The 17,777-nt window shown below is 45.7% G+C and overlaps 1 protein-coding gene across 2 annotated transcripts in view; it reads left to right on the top strand.

Moving 5' to 3' along the window:
• Window positions 1–22: 22 nt before the first annotated feature.
• Window positions 23–17,777, top strand: part of NSF (N-ethylmaleimide sensitive factor, vesicle fusing ATPase) — an 88,166-nt gene continuing 70,411 nt past the window's right edge. For both annotated transcript variants that reach the window (XM_054649710.2, XM_054649711.2), the window contains exons 1-2: window positions 23–160; window positions 15,743–15,828. In XM_054649710.2, coding sequence (XP_054505685.1) covers window positions 149–160; window positions 15,743–15,828 — 98 coding nt within the window. In that variant the 5' untranslated portion in view covers window positions 23–148. The remainder of the gene's footprint in view (window positions 161–15,742; window positions 15,829–17,777) is intronic.

The following is a 17,777-nucleotide window of genomic DNA, read 5'->3' as shown; positions in this document are numbered from 1 at the left end:
GCGGACAGAGCGACCAATGAGAAGGTGGAATCGCGCAGGGGGCGTGGCCTCCCCGCCCTCTCGGCCCCGCCCCGGCGCGCCGCGGCGCCTGCGCTGCGCCGCCCCCTGGCGGCCGCGGGCAGGGCCTGTCGGTCAGCGCTGCGGCAACATGGCGGGGCGGGTAAGTGGGGGGGACACGGACCGGCCGCTATCGCCCACCCCCTGCCCCCTCCTCCGCTCCTGCTCCTCCCTGCGCCACCGCGGTTTTGCGAGCTTCCCGTAGCCCCGCTGCCAGGAGGGCGTTCGGCCCTTGGGGGGTCTCCTGGCAGCGCTGTGAGGCTGTGGGGACCCCCTCGCCCCCAGCGGTGTGAGGGGTCCTGACGGTGCTGTGAGGGTGTGGACACCCCCGGTGGTTTGGGGGGCTGGGGTGGGTCACCCCTCTCCCGGTGTTCCCCGGGGCTCTCGGGAGGCTGAGGTGGCCTCTTGGTGATGTGGCATGTGGGACAGGACTGGGGTTCCTTTGGAGCCGGGGCAAGGGTGACCTGTTCCCTGTGGGGCAGGATTTTAGGGTCCCCCAGGTTCCGGGTGGCCCCTTGGCAGTGTGGGGTGTGGGGCAGGGCTGGGGGTTCCCTCAGGAGCAGGGTGACCCCTTTCCATGTGGCTGTGAGGCAGCATTTAGGGTTCCCTGCGGCTGCCTGAGGTTGCAGTGGCCTTGTGGGGTGCAGAGCTGGATTTTGGGGTTTTCTGGGGGTGCTCAGAGGCTGTGATGACCCCCTGGTGCTGTGGGATGAGTGTGTAGGGCTCCCTCGGGAGTTGGGGTGCAGGATTGTGGGGTCCCCTGAGGGTGCAGTGAAGCTCGGGGGTGTCTCAGTGCTGCTGTCAGGATTTAGGGTCCCCTGAATGTGCTGTGAAGCTCTGGTGACCCTTTTTCCTGTGAGCAAGGACCTTTAGGGATGCTGTGACAGGGGGTGTGAGGACATGGTGCTGTGGGATGTGGGGCAGGATTTTAGGGTCCCCCAGGGGTGCTGTGTGGGACCCAGGGGGTCCCTTGGCAGTGTGGGGTGTGGGACAGGACTGGGGGTTCCCTCAGGAGCAGGGTGACCGCTCTCCTTGTGGCTGTGAGGCAGCATTTAGGGTTCCCTGAGGGTGTTGTGAGGTTGCAGTGGCCTTGTGGGGTGCAGAGCTGGATTTTGGGGTTTCCTGGGGTGCTCAGAGGCTGTGGTGACCCCTTGGTGCTGTGGGATGATCCTAGGGCTCCCTCAGGAGTTGGGATGCGGTGAAGTCCAGGGATGTCTCGGTGCTGCTGTCAGGATTTAGGGTCCCCTAAATGTGCTGTGAGGCTCTGGTGACCCCTCTCCCTGTGAGCAAGGACCTTTAGGGATGCTGTGACAGGGGGTGTGAGCCCTTGGTGCTCTGGGACGTGGGGCAGAATTTTGGGATTACCTGAGGAGCCTCTGGGGTGCCCCTGTCTCCGTGGGGTGTGCAGCAAGGTTTTAGGGTCCCCTAAATGTGCAGTGAGGCTCTGGTGACCCCTTGGTGCTGTGGGATCTGGGGAGATTTTCTCACATTATAAAACACCAGGTGCTGTTTTATAACGTGGGTCCTCCTTTTGTTGTGTGGAAACACCTCAAGGGTTGTGCAGTGGTTTTATTCTGTATTCATTTAAAAAATAAAATAATCCCTTATTAGTGATAGATCACATCAGCAAGTGGCCAGAAAGGCTTTAAAACGTGAAGGAACAGCTTTGACTGTGAAATCCCTTCTTGTGGTGCCTGCACATCCCCTTTTTTCAGGTGTCCAGGTGCTGCAGGATGTGTTTGGATTGCTCTGCTCTTTGCCAGGAGCTCAGTCATGCTTTGCTGGGTGTCAGCCTGGGAAAGTCACATTTTTCATTCTTGGCCAAGTCATTCAGGGGTTGAAATGCTGGGGAATTGGTTTTCCAAGTGCTTTTTGCTCTGTGCTGGGCTGGTGGATGGAGGGCAGCTGGTGCAGTGCTGTGGTGCAGAGCAGGGTGAGGAATCTGCTGTGCAGCACAGGTGCTCCACTGCCACCCCTGAAATGTGCTGAGTAATTGAGAAAAACCCCACATTTTGTGGTCTGTCTCTCATTAACAGCTTTTCCTCTGCTCCACATTCCTGGTCTCACCTTCCTCCTTGCACCTTCTTTTCTCATCTCACCCTTTGCACTTACCCAGGGAAACCTGGGAGCCTTGCCTGGTGTTTTTTCAGCATTCTGTTGTCCAGAACAGGAGCTCAGTGCTCTGGTCAGTGCTGAGATCATTTTACCCACACTGGATGTGGTTCTGAGGCTCCCTGGGCCCTCCCAGCTGTGTCCTCAGGGAACACCCTGGTGCATGCTGAGTGCTGGAATTGGGACTGAGGATGTGGGGAGGAAGGAGAAAAATCAACCTCAACTTTATTCTTCTGATTTGAGCTTTTCTGCTACTAAGAAATGGGAGAAAAATTTGACCAGCTTGGGAGCCTGGTGAAGGAAAGGGGGATTGATGTGAATTTAAAGGAAAGATTGAAGTCCTAATCTGGCACTTGGATGAGTGATGCTCTCCTTGGGTTATCAGGAAGCTCCTCAGTATTCAGTGTTTTCATGATTTGCCTACAGATGCAGTTGTTGCAGAATCACCAGGTTGTTTAATGCTGCAGAGAGAATCCTTGAGCTGAGTGTTCCATCTCCCTCTCCAAGCTGGGTCTGATCCTTCAAATGCTTCCCAGGGAGCTGCAGTGCTGGGGAGGCTGGGAGCAGGGGGAGCAGGCAGCAGCACCCTGGGCTGTGACCCAGAGCTGTGGCTGGGTAAACACAGAACACTTGGTGGGAGGGTGGGGGTGTGTGAGAGCTCCAGGCACAGCAGGTGAGCTGTGCTGGAACACAGGTGCTGTTCTGTTGCCAGCCTTTTTAACAGGTGCTTCAACCTGCAAGGTGGGAAGAGGAGCTTCAGTGACTCCTCCTGCCCTGCAAATCTGTTCTGCAATGCCATTTAGAGCTGAAGCTCTTGTGCTGGACTGGTGTGATTTGATTTGTGCAGTATATTCTCACAGGGAGAAGTGAATGGTTGTCCTGATGTACCAGAGAGACAAAATATTGAAACATTTTGAATAATTCAGGTGAATGATAAGCCAAATCTGATTAATTGTGTGCTGCTGTTTCAGGTGTGCTCCCCTAATTGCACTGGGGCTCTCCATGGCAAGGAAGAGATGGTGATTAGAGTGATTGAAGTTTACAGGAAAAACAGTTTATGGTGATTAGAAATAATGGCTGTTTCTGTAATAATTTATTCTGTATCTCTGCATGGGGATCATTAGGCACACAGAGAGAGCACTGAGGCATCTGCAGGAGAGGGAATGGTGGAATCTGCTCTCTGTAGCTGGTTGTGGACCTCCTGGACCAAGTAAACCCCTGGAAGTTCTCTGGGGCTGTCTGTACCTAATTGATTTGAACTAGAATTAGTTCCCAAAGGGATCTGGAAAGGCCAGGTGGTTTCTGTGCCTTGTCCCAGTGAGTGGATCCAGCACAGGCTGCATTTCTGCCCTGTCTGCACAGCCTGGAGAGCTCCACGGGCCTGGGCTGGGGCAGTGCTGCTGCTCACACCCCCTGGGTGTGCAGGGTGCTCTTGTGCATCCCTCAGCAGACACTGGTGTGCTTTCCCTAAGGAATTTGAGATCTGGAATAGCTGAACTCATGTAACAGTTCATGGTTAGAAATAATGGTGTTTTAGGGGGTGTCCCTGGTGTAAAACTCCCATTCTTGTTCCTCTGATGTTTGGGGCTGCTTTCCCACCCAGTGCCACTCCTGCCATGGCAGGGACACCTTCCACTGTCCCAGGCTGCTCCAACCTGGCCTTGGACACTCCCAGGGGTCCAGAGGCAGCCACAGCTGCTCTGGGCACCCTGCCCACCCTCACAGGGAACAATTCCTAACATTTAATGTAGTATATATATATATATATATCTACACTATATTTATATAATATATTTATTACAATGTATAATAATCTACCATATTTATATAATTTATATAATTTAATTATATCAATTATTTATATATTTTAATTATATAATTTATATAATTAATGCAATTAAGTATGTAATAATTTATTATATGATTATAATATTATATATTTATAAATAAATATTTATACTTATATTATATAATATATCTAAACTATATATTATGTATTATATATAAAATATATATATTATGTATATAATATATATTATATAGCATGTTTAATATATTATATATTATATAATATATAATATTATATTAATATATTATATGATATATACTATATAATAATATATAATCTATAATATAATATATATAATATATTATAGATAATATATATAATATAATATATAACATAATATATAATATAATATATAATATATAATATATAATATATAATATATAATATATTATATATTATATATTATATATATAATGCTGAAACAGACTAGACAATTAATAACATTTGGCTTATTATTTGCTTGTATTATTTAAAAATACTTAAAATGCAGACAGTGTGGTTTTAGGTGGGCTGGTTTGGGGTAGGGACTTTGGAATAATGGGGGCTGGGCTTTGTGTTGATGGGTTAGAGCTGGAAGGTGATTTCTGATAACATATGGAAGCAGCCTTCAGAGATGCAGGGGTTGTCAGGCAACTCAAGGAAGGTTTATGAATCAACTTAGCTCCTTCTTGCAGCCTGCTTCTGTTCCTGCTATCGTCACTTGGTGTTTTTTTAGTCTTTCCTAGCATGTAATATGAAGAAATTGGGTTTTTAGCAATGTTTCAGGGAAATGGGAGAAAACTCTTTGTGAATCTTTGTTTCTGTAATCACTTCTGCATCCTCGTGTCTTGTGAAATCACCACAAATCAGCTTGTGGCCTCCTTTCAGGACTTCTGCCTTGCTGAATTGTTTCAAATAAAACCACATCATTTGTTAAAAACTCTAAAATGATTTAGAATACAATTCTGAAGACCATGTGAATGTTTGTGGGCATATCTGGCCCTGTCATCTTTGATTCCTTTGTTGTTGGCTCAGGGTTGCAGCAGCAGTGTGTCCTAAGCTTGTTCTTAAAAAGTCACTGCCAGAGGGAGAAGGCAGTGCTGCCTCTCTATCTCCAGTTTTTGGGGTGCTGCTGTGTCCCACCTATTATGTGGACCTGCCAGAATAAATAAACTTAGCTAATTATTCTGTAGTAGGAAAAAGTCTTTTTAAAAAAAGTCAGAGAAGCTTTTTGAGGATCATTTCAAGTGTGGACTTTGTAAGTATTGCTTTTAATTTTATTTTCCACCAGAGCACAGCAAGACCTTCTGTTTTCCTCTCCTGTTCTGAGTTCTGTGCCTCAGACCACAGAGCTCATTCAGGCTCAGGATAAACCCTGACTGAATTTGGAAGAAGTTCTGCCATCAAAGCAGATCTGCTTGAGTCCACAGAAAAGCACTTGCTAGAAAGTAGTGGCACTGAATTACCCACCAGGCAGGACAAGTTTCAGTACAATGAAATTACCATTTATTCATTTTTTTAACAACTAAAATGTTGGTCCTTGGGTCATGGAGTGATCTTTTTTTTTTACATGAAAACAACTGAAATGTCAGTCCCCATGTCATGGAGGGATCTTTTCTTTTACATGAAAACAATTAAAATGTTGGTCATGGAGTGATCTTTTTCTTTACATGAAAACAACTAAAATGTTGGTCCTCATGTCATGGAGGGATCTTTTCTTTTACATGAAAACAACTGAAATGTTGGTCATGGAGTGATCTTTTTCTTTACATGAAAGCAACTGAAATGTTGGTCCTCATGTCATGGAGTGATTTTTTTTTTTACATGAAAACAATTAAAATGTTGGCCATGGAGTGATCTTTTTCTTTACATGAAAACAACTAAAATGTTGGTCCCCATGTCATGGAGGGATCTTTTTTTCTTTACATGAAAACAACTAAAATGTCAGTCCTCATGTCATGGAGGGATCTCTTTCTTTACATGAAAACAACTGAAATGTTGGTCCCCATGTCATGGGGGGATCTTTTTTTTTTTACATGAAAACAACTGAAATGTTGGTCCTCATGTCATGGAGTGATCTTTTCTTTTACATGAAAACAACTGAAATGTTGGTCATAGAGTGATCTTTTTTTTTACATGAAAACAATTAAAATGTTGGCCATGGAGTGATCTTTTTCTTTACATGAAAACAACTGAAATGTTGGTCATGGAGTGATCTTTTCTTTTACATGAAAAGAACTGAAATGTCAGTCCCCATGTCATGGAGTGATCTTTTCTTTTACATGAAAACAACTGAAATGTCAGTCCCCATGTCATGGAGTGATCTTTTCTTTTACATGAAAACAATTAAAATGTTGGTCATGGAGTGATCTTTTTCTTTACATGAAAACAACTGAAATGTTGGTCATGGAGTGATCTTTTTCTTTACATGAAAGCAACTGAAATGTCAGTCCCCATGTCATGGAGTGATCTTTTTCTTTACATGAAAACAACTGAAATGTTGGTCCCCATGTCATGGAGGGATCTTTTTTTCTTTACATGAAAACAACTGAAATGTCAGTCCTCATGTCATGGAGGGATCCCTTTCTTTACATGAAAACAACTGAAATGTCAGTCCCCATGTCATGGAGTGATCTTTTCTTTTACATGAAAACAACTGAAATGTTGGTCATGGAGTGATCTGTTTCTTTACATGAAAACAACTGAAATGTCAGTCCCCATGTCATGGAGTGATCTTTTCTTTTACATGAAAACAACTGAAATGTCAGTCCCCATGTCATGGAGGGATCTTTCTTTTTTTGATCCAGGCTGGTGGAAGTGTTCAGGTGCCCTCACAAGTGCAGGAGGGGCTGAGGGCTGGTGCAGTGACAGCCCTGGGCAGTGGCACAGGGATCCTGGGGGCTGCAGTGCAGTGCTGAGGTTCAGCCTGGGGGCTCTGCACGATGTGTTCATGATGCTGTCTCACATCAGGGAGGTTTTCTCTGGCAGAGACCAGAGCTTTGTGATGAAACTCCCATGTTGACCATCTCCAGAAGGTTTTCAGACCCCCAGGAATTTGGAGAGCTGTGTTGGAGAAGGTTCTGTGAACAGAAAAAACCAAACAAGAAGCCCAGTTGCTAAAATTAATGGAAGAGCTTCTGTTGCAGTGCCCTGGAGCTGTGTCTGAGCCAGCTGATTGTGCTGCTCTGCTCAGAAACCAAGGCTGGTGCAGCTCCTCAGGCCCTGCTGCTCTGCTCCTCCTTGTGCAGGCACATCCTGCCCTCAGGGAGGCCCAAGGTTTGAAGGATGAAAAGATAGAACACCTTTCTCTGCTCTCCTGGGGTGCAAGAAAGCAATGAGCTTCTGTCAAAAAATCGGGAGTAATTGGTGCCCTGGAGTTGTGTCATGTGCTTTTTTCTGGAAAAAATAGAGCAAGACTTGCAAGCTGCTGCATCTGAAGCTGCTGGTGGCTGGGTGGTGTTTGGGACCTCAGTCCTGGGGAGTTCAGTGCCAGGGACAGCAGCATCCTGGCTTTCACAGGGCAAATTTAAGGGGGATATTTTTAATATTAACAGATACTCACATTTTCACTGCTGTCATTGGGTAACTGTGACAGTGTTCACAGGGGTCTGAGGATGAGGGGAGAGATGAGGATCTGACTCCATGTTTCAGAAGGCTGATTTATTATTTTATGATATATATTACATTAAAACTATACTAAAAGAATAGAAGAAAGGATTTCATCAGAAGGCTGGCTAAGAATGGAATAGGAAGGAATGATAACAAAGGTTTGTGGCTTGGGCTCTGTGTCCAAGCCAGCTGGACTGTGATTGGCCATTAATTACAAACATTCAACATGGCTTAATCAAAGATCTACTTGTTACATTCCACAGCAGCAGAAAATCAATGTTTACATTGTGTTCTTGAGGCCTCTCAGCTTCTCAGGAGGAAAAATCCTAAAGAAAGGGTTTTGCATAAAAGTTGTCTGTGACAGGTAACTTGTCTAAATTTAAATGGGATGAAATTTGCACCCATGAGGTGTCCTCACTGCTCATGTGGCAAAACCCTGTGACCTGCATCCCAGCACCTCAGCTTACTCTGGTGGGGTGCAGGTTCATTCCCTTGGTATTTTTTAAAGATGTTTAGATGCAACACAACAAGCAACAATTCCCTGTAATTAAATTGTTGATCATCCTGGCTTGAGGAAGGAATGTGAAGCAACAACCACTCAAAAAATGGATGTGTTAATTAAAATGCACATATCCTGGGTCACTATTGCTTAATAGGAAGGTGGAGCTGCTGTTCCTGCTGAGCTGGCAGAGAGCAGCTCCCTGTGCTGTGGCACAGCAGCTGAGGTGCAGGTGCATTTCCTAAAATCACTGATCATACTGTGGAAAATGATCTGGAGAAGGGCATCTCTGGGCAGAGCAGTCTGTGTAATTCTGTAGATGATCTGCTTGGAGAAGCTCTCCTGTAGCACTCTTATTTCTTCTGCTCTTTTGGATCAGGCAAGCTCTTGGAACTCTGTTCTTGGGACTGTCAATTGTCTTTCTTGTGATGTTGGCAAATACTGGCAACAGCAGAGCTGGGTTCTCAAAGCTGTGAGCACCTGGTAACAACTGCAGGTAAACAACACTGGAGTGACAGAGCTGCCCTGCAGACCTGAGTTCAACTCTGCAAACAAAGGGAAGCAGCAGTAAAACCCAGGATCCTTTAATTGTGGGAGGGGCCCTTCTGCCCTGATCAAGTGGCTCTGGGGTGCCAGGACAGGCAGGAATTTCCCCTTGAGACCCAGAGAGTGCAGGGCTGCTCGCAGAGACAGGAACTGGGCATTGTGCTGAGTGTGGGACAGAGAGGGCACAGGGTCTGGCTGTGCCTTGAGAGGCCCCTGCAGCACAGGCTGGGCTGTGTTCAAGGAATAAAGTAGGGTTTATTAGAAGTAGGGGTTATTATATCAAAGTGTATATATATCAAATGATATATATCCATTATATCAAAGGATACCTTGGGCAGTGCAAGAGCCACCCAAGATGGACTCAGAGTTAGGAGTTTTCATACTTTTATAAGTTTTGGTCCATTTCCATATTGGGGTTAATTGTCCAGTTACAGCTTCAGGTTATTCAGACCCATTCTCCCAGTTTGCTCTCCTCAGTTCACTGTTGTTTGGACTTTTTGGGCCTTCTTGGGCTAGAAAAAGATTGTTTTGTCCAAGTAAACTGTGAACTTGCTGACACTTTATATGAAGTTCAGAGTTATATACTAATGGAGAATCTGGAAAATATGAAAGCTGAAACTTTCCTGTGTCTGCTGCTGTCTGTGCTGGGGGAGAGCTCTGAGCAGGCAGGGATGTTCCCACTGCCAGGGGCAGGCAATGCAGGGGAACATCCCTGGGTTGTATTTTCTGAGACCCCTGAGGAAGGGAGGAATGAATGATGAGTGTGACTCCATGTTCTCAGAAGGCTCATTTATTATTTTATGTTACTATACTATATTAAAGAATGCTATACTAAAACTATACTAAAGAACAGAGAAAGGATACAGACAGAAGGCCAAAAGATAATCATGAAAAACTCGTGATTCTCTCCCAGAGTCTGACTCAGCTTGGCCCCTGATTGGCCAATGAGTAAAAACAATTCACATGAAACCAGTGAAACAATTCACCTGTTGGATAAACAATCTCCAAAGCAGCAAAACCCAGCAGAAAAAATGAGATAATATTGTTTTCCTTTTCTCTGAGGCTTCTCAGCTCCCTAGGAGAGAAATCCTGGGCAAGGGGGTTTTTCAGAAGATGTGACAGTGACCCCCTGTTTCATTTCCAGCCCTGGCTGATGCAGGAGGTGCTGAGGGAGCTCTTCCCTCTCTGCTCCTCGGAGCTGTTTGGGTTTCTGTGCTGCAGCACGATGGCAGGCGGTGATTCAGAGCGTGGGAGTGGCTCCGGGGGTGTGGGAAGGAGGGATCCATCTCACCCAGGCCTCTCTGGATGCTGGGCTGAGGCTGCCGTGGGGGCAGCTCGCTCAGTGTTCCCTGCCTTTGTCAAAAATGGGAATATTACTTCTGAGATTTGAGCTTCCCAATGCAGTCCTCTTTAGTAGGAGAAGAAAATTGGTATTTCTGAGTTTGTTGTTGAGAGAGAATGAATGCAGCTCCTTCCTGAGGAGAATAAAAGCTTCCAGCAAACAAATACAGGGCATGGGGAGCAGGTGGAATGGCCAGGCCTGAACAGGGCTGTGTGTTCCAGGGACAGCAGCTTATCCTGGCACAGCCAGGACGTCTGGAAGGGCCTGTCTGGCCAGGCCTGCTGCTCCAGAAGGTTCCTTGTAGGTTGATTTCCTCTTGTGGCTGCAGAAAAATGGAAGCTTTGTTCAGTGTTTTTTTGACATGTCCAGAAAAACCCTCTTCAAGCTACTAAACTTCCTTAGTTAATTTTTAAAATTATTTAGAACCACAGTGTGACGGTGATTGCAGGGGTCTGAGGATGAGGGAAGAGATGAGGATCTGACTCCATGTTTCAGAAGGCTGATTTATTATTTTATGATAAATATTACATTAAAACTATACTAAAAGAATAGAAGAAAGGATTTCATCAGAAGGCTGGCTAGGAATAGAAAAAGAAGGAATGATAACAAAGGCTTCTGTCTGGGACAGAGGGTCCGAGCCAGCTGGGCTGTGATTGGCCATTAATTAGAAACAACCACATGAGCCCAATCCCAGATGCACCTGTTGCATTCCACAGCAGCAGATAACCATTGGTTACATTTTGTTCCTGAGGCCTCTCAGCTTCTCAGGAGGAAAAATCCTAAGGAAAGGATTTTTGATAAAATGTGTGTGTGACACCACAGCATTTAGGACAGCTTGTGTCCCAGATGGTGACAGCACATTGTCATTCCTTTTATGAATATTACAGAATTGTTCTTTAGAGGAGTCTGGGTTTTTCCTTCACTGTTTCTCCCTGTCACAGAGCTTCCCCTGCAGGTCAGGCCCCCACTCTCACCTGGCAGCCCAGAGCTCTGCTGCTGCTGTTGCTGTTTTATGGCCATTTGGTGTGTCCTGCAGTGCTGAGCTGTTGTGCTGTGTTGTGTCCTTGGCTTCCCTGTGCTGAGCCAGCTCTGCAGCTCCTCCTCCTCCTCCTGCTGGACCTGCTGCTGTCCCCTGTGTCCCCAGGGGTAATGTCCACCTCTGGTGTCTGGAGATGCAGGCAGAGCTTTGTGTTTCCTGTCAGGAGCATACTCCTGGGGAATGTGGAGGAGCTGTGATTCATCGTGTCAGTTCCCTGTTTGTCTTCAGAGCTCCTTTGACATCCTAATTCTCCCTGTCAGTATTCAAACTTCATTTTATTGGCAGACCCGTGGTGGTGAGCTTGGTTTGGAGTCAGCCATGGTTCCACCCACAGAGGAACCTCTGCTGGGGCTCTGGGGAGTGTGGACTGCATTGCCCACCAGGAATTGCACCTCTGCAGGTGCATTGCACCTCTCTGCCCTCTTTGGGTGATGAGGCTTTGGCCTCAGAGAGATTTTGGTGCCCAACAGCTGTTACAGGAAAGCTTGGGTGCTTTTTGGAGTAGGGATCCCCATCTCAATGCAGCTCTGCTGGGGAAATGGAAATGTCTGGTACCCAGAGTTGTCACGTTTCTAACACTGCTCTGCCAGCACCCGAGTGCCAGAAATTCAGGAATTCCATCTCTGTGCACCTGCATGTACATGGGATGTGTATCTGTGTCTGTTTTACACAAAGAAGATTTTTGAACATGCAGTTCTTGAACAATATTTGTCTTGTACAAACCATGTGAGAACAGGGCACAGAACCAAACCTGCCCAGCTTTAGAGGCTGTTTCATAATCTCTTGCTCAGCATTAGGAAATGAAATGGGTTCAGTTGTCTTGGATGAGGAGCATCTTTCCCTTAGCACTTAATGTTTCAGCTCTTCTCAGTACCAGATGTCAGCAGTGCTCTTCAGTCATTGCCACCACTTTATCTCTGTGGGGAGAAACAAGTTTTTCCTTGGCTTGCTCTGCCATCAGCCTCCATGATTCACAAGAGGTGAATTGACAGAACATGAGAGGTGTGGTTTGTGTATATGTGAAAATATCCCAATTGCAGCACCACTTTCTGGGCTTTAGCAGGGGTTTGGACTGGATGATCTCCAGAGGGCCCTTCCAATCCCAGCTATTCTGTGATTTTGTGAACATGTGAGTTTTGTATTTTCTGTGGAGGAAAATGAGTCCTTGCAGCTTTGGAAAAAAAAATCTCTGAAAGATCAGATGTTGTGGTGATTGTTTCTATTATGTAGCTGTTTGTTCTTCAGGGCAATTTTTCTTTGTAAAAATAAAATATGCCAGTGCCATTAAGCCTCCTGGGTTTTGAGGCAACATTCCTGCTTTCTCACAAACCCAGAGGTGAGGTTCTGCATGTTTGTCTCTCAGAGTGAGATTTATCTGTGCATCATGTGGTCTTGTTTTCCTCTTGGCAATCAGAAGGGATGCTGGAACAGGCCTGGGTCTAACAGCAGGTGCTGCCTGGCTGATGCTGGATGCTGGGAATGCTTTGGCAGGTGCAGTCACCTCCTCAGGACTGTGCTGTCCTTGGGGTCCCCTCTTGGCATAAACCAGAACAATACCTGGAGCAGAGGAGGCTCAGGGGTGCCCTCATTGCTCTCCACACCTTCCTGAAGGGAACCTGCAGCCAGCTGGGGTTGGTCTCTGACAGAACCAGAGCACACAGCCTCCAGCTACAGCAGGGAAGGGACAGGTTGGATATTAGGAAGAAATTTTTCACTGGAAGAATAATAAAGTACTGGAATGCTCTTCCTAGGGAGGTGGTGGAATCAGCATCTCTGGATGTGTTTAAAAAAAGCCTGGACATGGCACTGGGTGCTAAAGTCTGGGTGAGGTGTGAGGGCACAGGTTGGACTGGATGATCTTAGAGGTCTCTTCCAACCTCATTATTCTGGGATTCTGTGATTCTGGCATTCTGTGATTCTGTGTTTCTGTGATTTTGGGATTCTGTGATTTTGGGATTCTGTGTTTCTGTGATTTTGGGATTCTGTGATTTTGGGATTCTGTGTCTCTGTGATTCTGTGTTTCTGTGATTCTGGGATTCTGTGATTCTGGCGTTCTGTGATTCAGTGGTTCTGTGATTCTGGCATTCTGTGATTTTGGGATTCTGTGATTCAGTGGTTCTGTGATTCTGGGATTCTGTAATTTTGTGATTCTGTGTTTCTGTGACTGTGTTTCTGTGATTCTGTGTTTCTGTGATTCTGTAATTCTGTGTTTCTGTGACTCTGTGATTCTGTGATTCTGTGACTCTGTGATTCTGAGACCCTGTGATTCTGTAATTCTGTGACTCTGTGATTCTGAGACCCTGTGATTCTGTAATTCTGTGATTCTGTAATTCTGTGATTCTGTAATTCTGTGTTTCTGTAGTTCTGTGACTCTGTGATTCTGTGACTCTGTTCCCAGTGCAGACAGGAGCAGCAGCTTGGCTGGGTGCAGTTTGTCACTGAGGATTAAAAATGCACTCGAGGACTCGTGCTGTAAAAAGATTTAATCCAGGAGCTCCGTGTCCACTTTTCTCCAGAAATATCCCCTGTAATGCCTTTTATCAGGGCATGTCCTTCACAAAACTGTGCCCTGCAGATGGGAGCAGAAGTGATAAAATGGTGAATGTTTGCTGTGAAGAGCCCCAAGCCAAGAGGCCTCAGCACACAGGCTGTGTATCTCATAAATCCACTGATGTCATATATTTTATTACAAGAACATTTGAGTCTTTTATTACACTCAGCATTCAGATAGATAAATCTGCTTCAGGCCTGAAAATGGAATCTTTTCTGGCTGTCACATATGTCAAGGGCAATTGAGCATTATTTAGTAAAAGTAATGAGTTGGTCCTTTTCTAAATAGCAAGTACTTGAGACAAATCACATTGAGGGATGAGAGTTGATCTGAACTTTGGAGCAGGCTGGGGGGAATTTCTCTGATTCTTGTCCCAGGGGAGCTGGGGGAGGAAGGCAGAGCAGGGCAGTAACTCCTGGGAATGATTTAGATGTGTGTGCTGGGATCAGTGCATTTCCTGTGCTTGCTGCTGGGATTTAAGGGAGGTTGAAGAGAAAATCCCTCCTGAATTACTTTTAGCAATAGGTTGAGGCTGTCAGATGGTTTCTGTTGCACTGCCTGCAAATTTGTATCTGACAGAGGTACAAGGGACACCTTGGGGAGCAAGCTCAGCTTTTCCCCAAATGAAATGTCTTCAGTCCATAGCTAATGACAGAAATCCTGCCTTTTCCATCCTGTTCTCCCCTTCTGGAGGCATTTTGATCACCATTTTCATCGTTCAGCCCTTGTTTTGTGATACAATTCTGCAGGAGCAGGGAGGGTGAGGGTGTAGGATGGGGCTGAGGTCCCTCTCTGTGCTCCCCCCATGCTCCATCCTGCCCCGTGATGGGGATGGGCAGCTTGGGCAGGCAAAATTAAAAATGGCAAATTAAAAACTTATTTCAGTTTTTAATTGCTGATTGATGATTAACAGTGGAAAGAACAAAAACAAGCAGATACTCCTGAAAAAGGATTGGTACTCTGACATTAGAGAATAAAAAGAAGGGGAGGATTCCCCCATGAAGTTTGTTGCAGTAATTTTTTCATAGTGATAGGCTGGATTTAACTATTTTACCTAATTTTCTCCAATGTGTTACAGATCTGGGATGTTTCCTGTAGAGTGGAAAATATTCACATGTGATATTTCCTTTGAGAAGTGATGCAAAAGGATTGTGGGGTTGGATAGCAGCTGGCTGAGGTCAAACCTTCCTGTGGACTCTCACTGCACAGGGTGAAGGGGTTTATGCAGCATGAACATGCTGAAATTCCAGTTTCTGAGTTATGCTCAGGGAAAAGTCCCATCTTTATCCCTCCCTTCCTCCCCACATGGGCTCTGTGACCCAGCCCAGCCCCACAGGGTTGTAGGGAGCTGCTCTGGCTCCAGGCTGCTTTTCCTTGGCAGCTCCCAGGGAATCCCTGTGCAAGAAACACCTTGCAGGGAATGCTGATTTCTCCTGCCTTGTGCCAGCACTGGGGAAGCTTCAGTGCCAGGGTTCACGTGCAAGTTAACAGTGCTTGCCTTGCAGGCTTTCTCCCAGCTGATTTTAAAGTATTTGTGTAGCTAGGATAGAAAATACCAAGTACATAATAGTCCCAAAATGCAGAACTTTGGGATACAAAAACTGAAATTCCAGTTTCTGAGTTATGCTCAGGGAAAAGTCCCATCTTTATCCCTCCCTTCCTCCCCACACGAGCTCTGTGACCCAGCCCAGCCCCACAGGGTTGTAGGGAGCTGCTCTGGCTCCAGGCTGCTTTTCCTTAGCAGCTTCCAGGGAATCCCTGTGCAAGAAACACCTTGCAGGGAATGCTGATTTCTCCTGCCTTGTGCCAGCACTGCAGTGCCAGGGTTCACCTGCAAGTTAACAGGGTTTGCCTTGCAGGCTTTCTCCCAGCTGATTTTAAAGTATTTGTGTAGCTAGGGTTTAAAATACCAAGTACATAATAGTCCCAAAATGCAGAGCTTTGGGATACAAACACCTGTGACATGTGGAAATGTTTGGAGGAACCTGGGAGAGGAGCTTGTTGATACCAGTGGGCTCTGAGAGTGTGCCAGGACTCAGGAGATCTGTTTTGTGCTTTTGCAGAAGTCTTGAGGCTTGGCAAAGGAAAAATAGAATTTGATTTGCTATTTTCTCCAATTTTCTCCAGTCGATTTTATTGATTTTACTCCTCTCTTGCAGCCTATGCAAGCAGCGAGATGTCCCACTGATGAGCTGTCCTTAACCAACTGTGCTGTGGTGAATGAGAAGGACTTCCAGTCTGGGCAGTAAGTGTGCACTGCTGCTCTTTCAGCTCTTAACCAAAAAGGAATTGTTTTCACAATTTGTGTGGAGGGGGAATGACATTTCAGGTTTGGAAAGGTGAACACAGCAGTTTGATTAACAAAACTTGAGTGTCTTTAGAGACACACAGAACTTTCAGTGTGGCTCTTTCTGGAAATGGCAGATACTGGAAAAGGGTGACTGTTTCTCTAAAGTATTTCCTTCTTGGGAACTGCATCTGCTTAACTAATGGAATAATTATTTTAATGAACTACTTCTTGTGATAATTTTTGCTTGTTTTCGTTTTGCTGTTGTTCCTGTTACATAGTGAGAATATTGGAACTATTTCAAATATGTTTTTATCATTTTATTGTGTTACTTGGGGCATCCTCTCACTTTCACATCATATGGGAGTGCTGAGCAGAGCCAGGAGAACTCTTATTCTTGGGGTTTTCATGCACAAGAACAAAAAGGAGAAGCAGCCAGAGTGTGGGCACCACAAGCTGTATTCTTTAATTGCAGTTTTGGGGTGGTGATGGAGCCAAACTCTGGGGTTTACTTCTGGTAGGTGGAAAACACCTGCATTGTTCAGCTCTGCCCACACAGAAGGGTTTTGGATTCCAAGAAGCCAATTCACATACTCAGAGCTCTGACAGATTTTAGTAGGTAGGTTGTAGACAGCAGCCATTCATTTCAGCTAAAAGGGAATAGCACGTGCAGCACAAGGGCTTGGGCTTGAAAAATGGGAAAAATGTTCGAGGAGATACTGAATGATATGATAAAGGAGATACTGAATGATATGATAAAGGAGATATTGAATGATATGATAAAGGAGATATTGAATGATATGATAAAGGAGATAGAATGATATGATAAAGGAGATATGGAATGATATGATAAAGGAGATATTGAATGATAAAGGAGATACTGAATGACATGATAAAGGAGATATGGAATGATATGATAAAGGAGATATTGAATGATATGATAAAGGAGATATTGAATGATATGATAAAGGAGATATTGAATGGTATGATAAAGGAGATACTGAATGGTATGATAAAGGAGATATTGAATGATATGATAAAGGAGATACTGAATGATATGATAAAGGAGATATTGAATGATATGATAAAGGAAATACTGAATGATATGATAAAGGAGATATTGAATGATATGATAAAGGAGATACTGAATGATTTGTCCACCTTTATATAAAATACCTGCTAAGGGTGGAGAACTCAGCAGTGCTGAGCTGCAGTGCAGGGCTGTGTTCAGGACCTGCCTGTCTGTGCTGGCAGCCAGCTCTGCTGCCCTGGCACCTCTCATGGCTCTGGAGGGATGAACTGAGCTGTGACTTCATGAGCCCAGCTGCAGGACAAAATGCCAAAAACCAAACAAAAGCACCCCCTAAACCAGCAGAACTTTTTGAGTCAGAAGCAGGCAAAAGTGTCTGCTTGGGCAGAAAAGTCTCCTGGTCTTTTCAAAGTATGGTTTCCCCCAGGTTGATCTTTTTTTCAACTTAATTGAGTTACAAAAATACCTGAACTGAGCATTGATTGTACCTCATGCATTATAAAAACTTTAATTTCCTCCAGAATGGCTGTCCTGCAGGGCCCCAGCTGCCAGCCCTGCAGCCAGCTGTGCTCCTTTTGCTTCCAGAACCTTCTCTGCTGGCATTTGTGGCAGCATGCAGGGAGCAGTGCCCTGGGCTGTGCTGCCTCAGCAGGCTGGATGTGATTCAGGCTGTTCCTGTGCCCCTGGGAGCTGTTTATTTCCTGCAGTGGTGCTCACACACCAGCAGTGGGTTTGGTCAGGAGCAGGTGCTGCAGATGGCTGTGCAGTGTCAGAGGGAGCACGGGCAGCTCCTGGTGCTGGCACTGCTGGAGCTGGTGCTGCATTGCAGCTCCTGGGGCCATCCCTGGCTGCAGATCCTTGGCTGCAGATCCCTGGA

The sequence above is a fragment of the Agelaius phoeniceus genome, chromosome 26 (genome assembly GCF_051311805.1).
Source record: "Agelaius phoeniceus isolate bAgePho1 chromosome 26, bAgePho1.hap1, whole genome shotgun sequence".
NCBI classification, from domain to species: domain Eukaryota; kingdom Metazoa; phylum Chordata; class Aves; order Passeriformes; family Icteridae; genus Agelaius; species Agelaius phoeniceus.
Note: the sequence above shows the minus strand (reverse complement) of the source record. Positions and strands in the feature narration are given on the sequence as shown.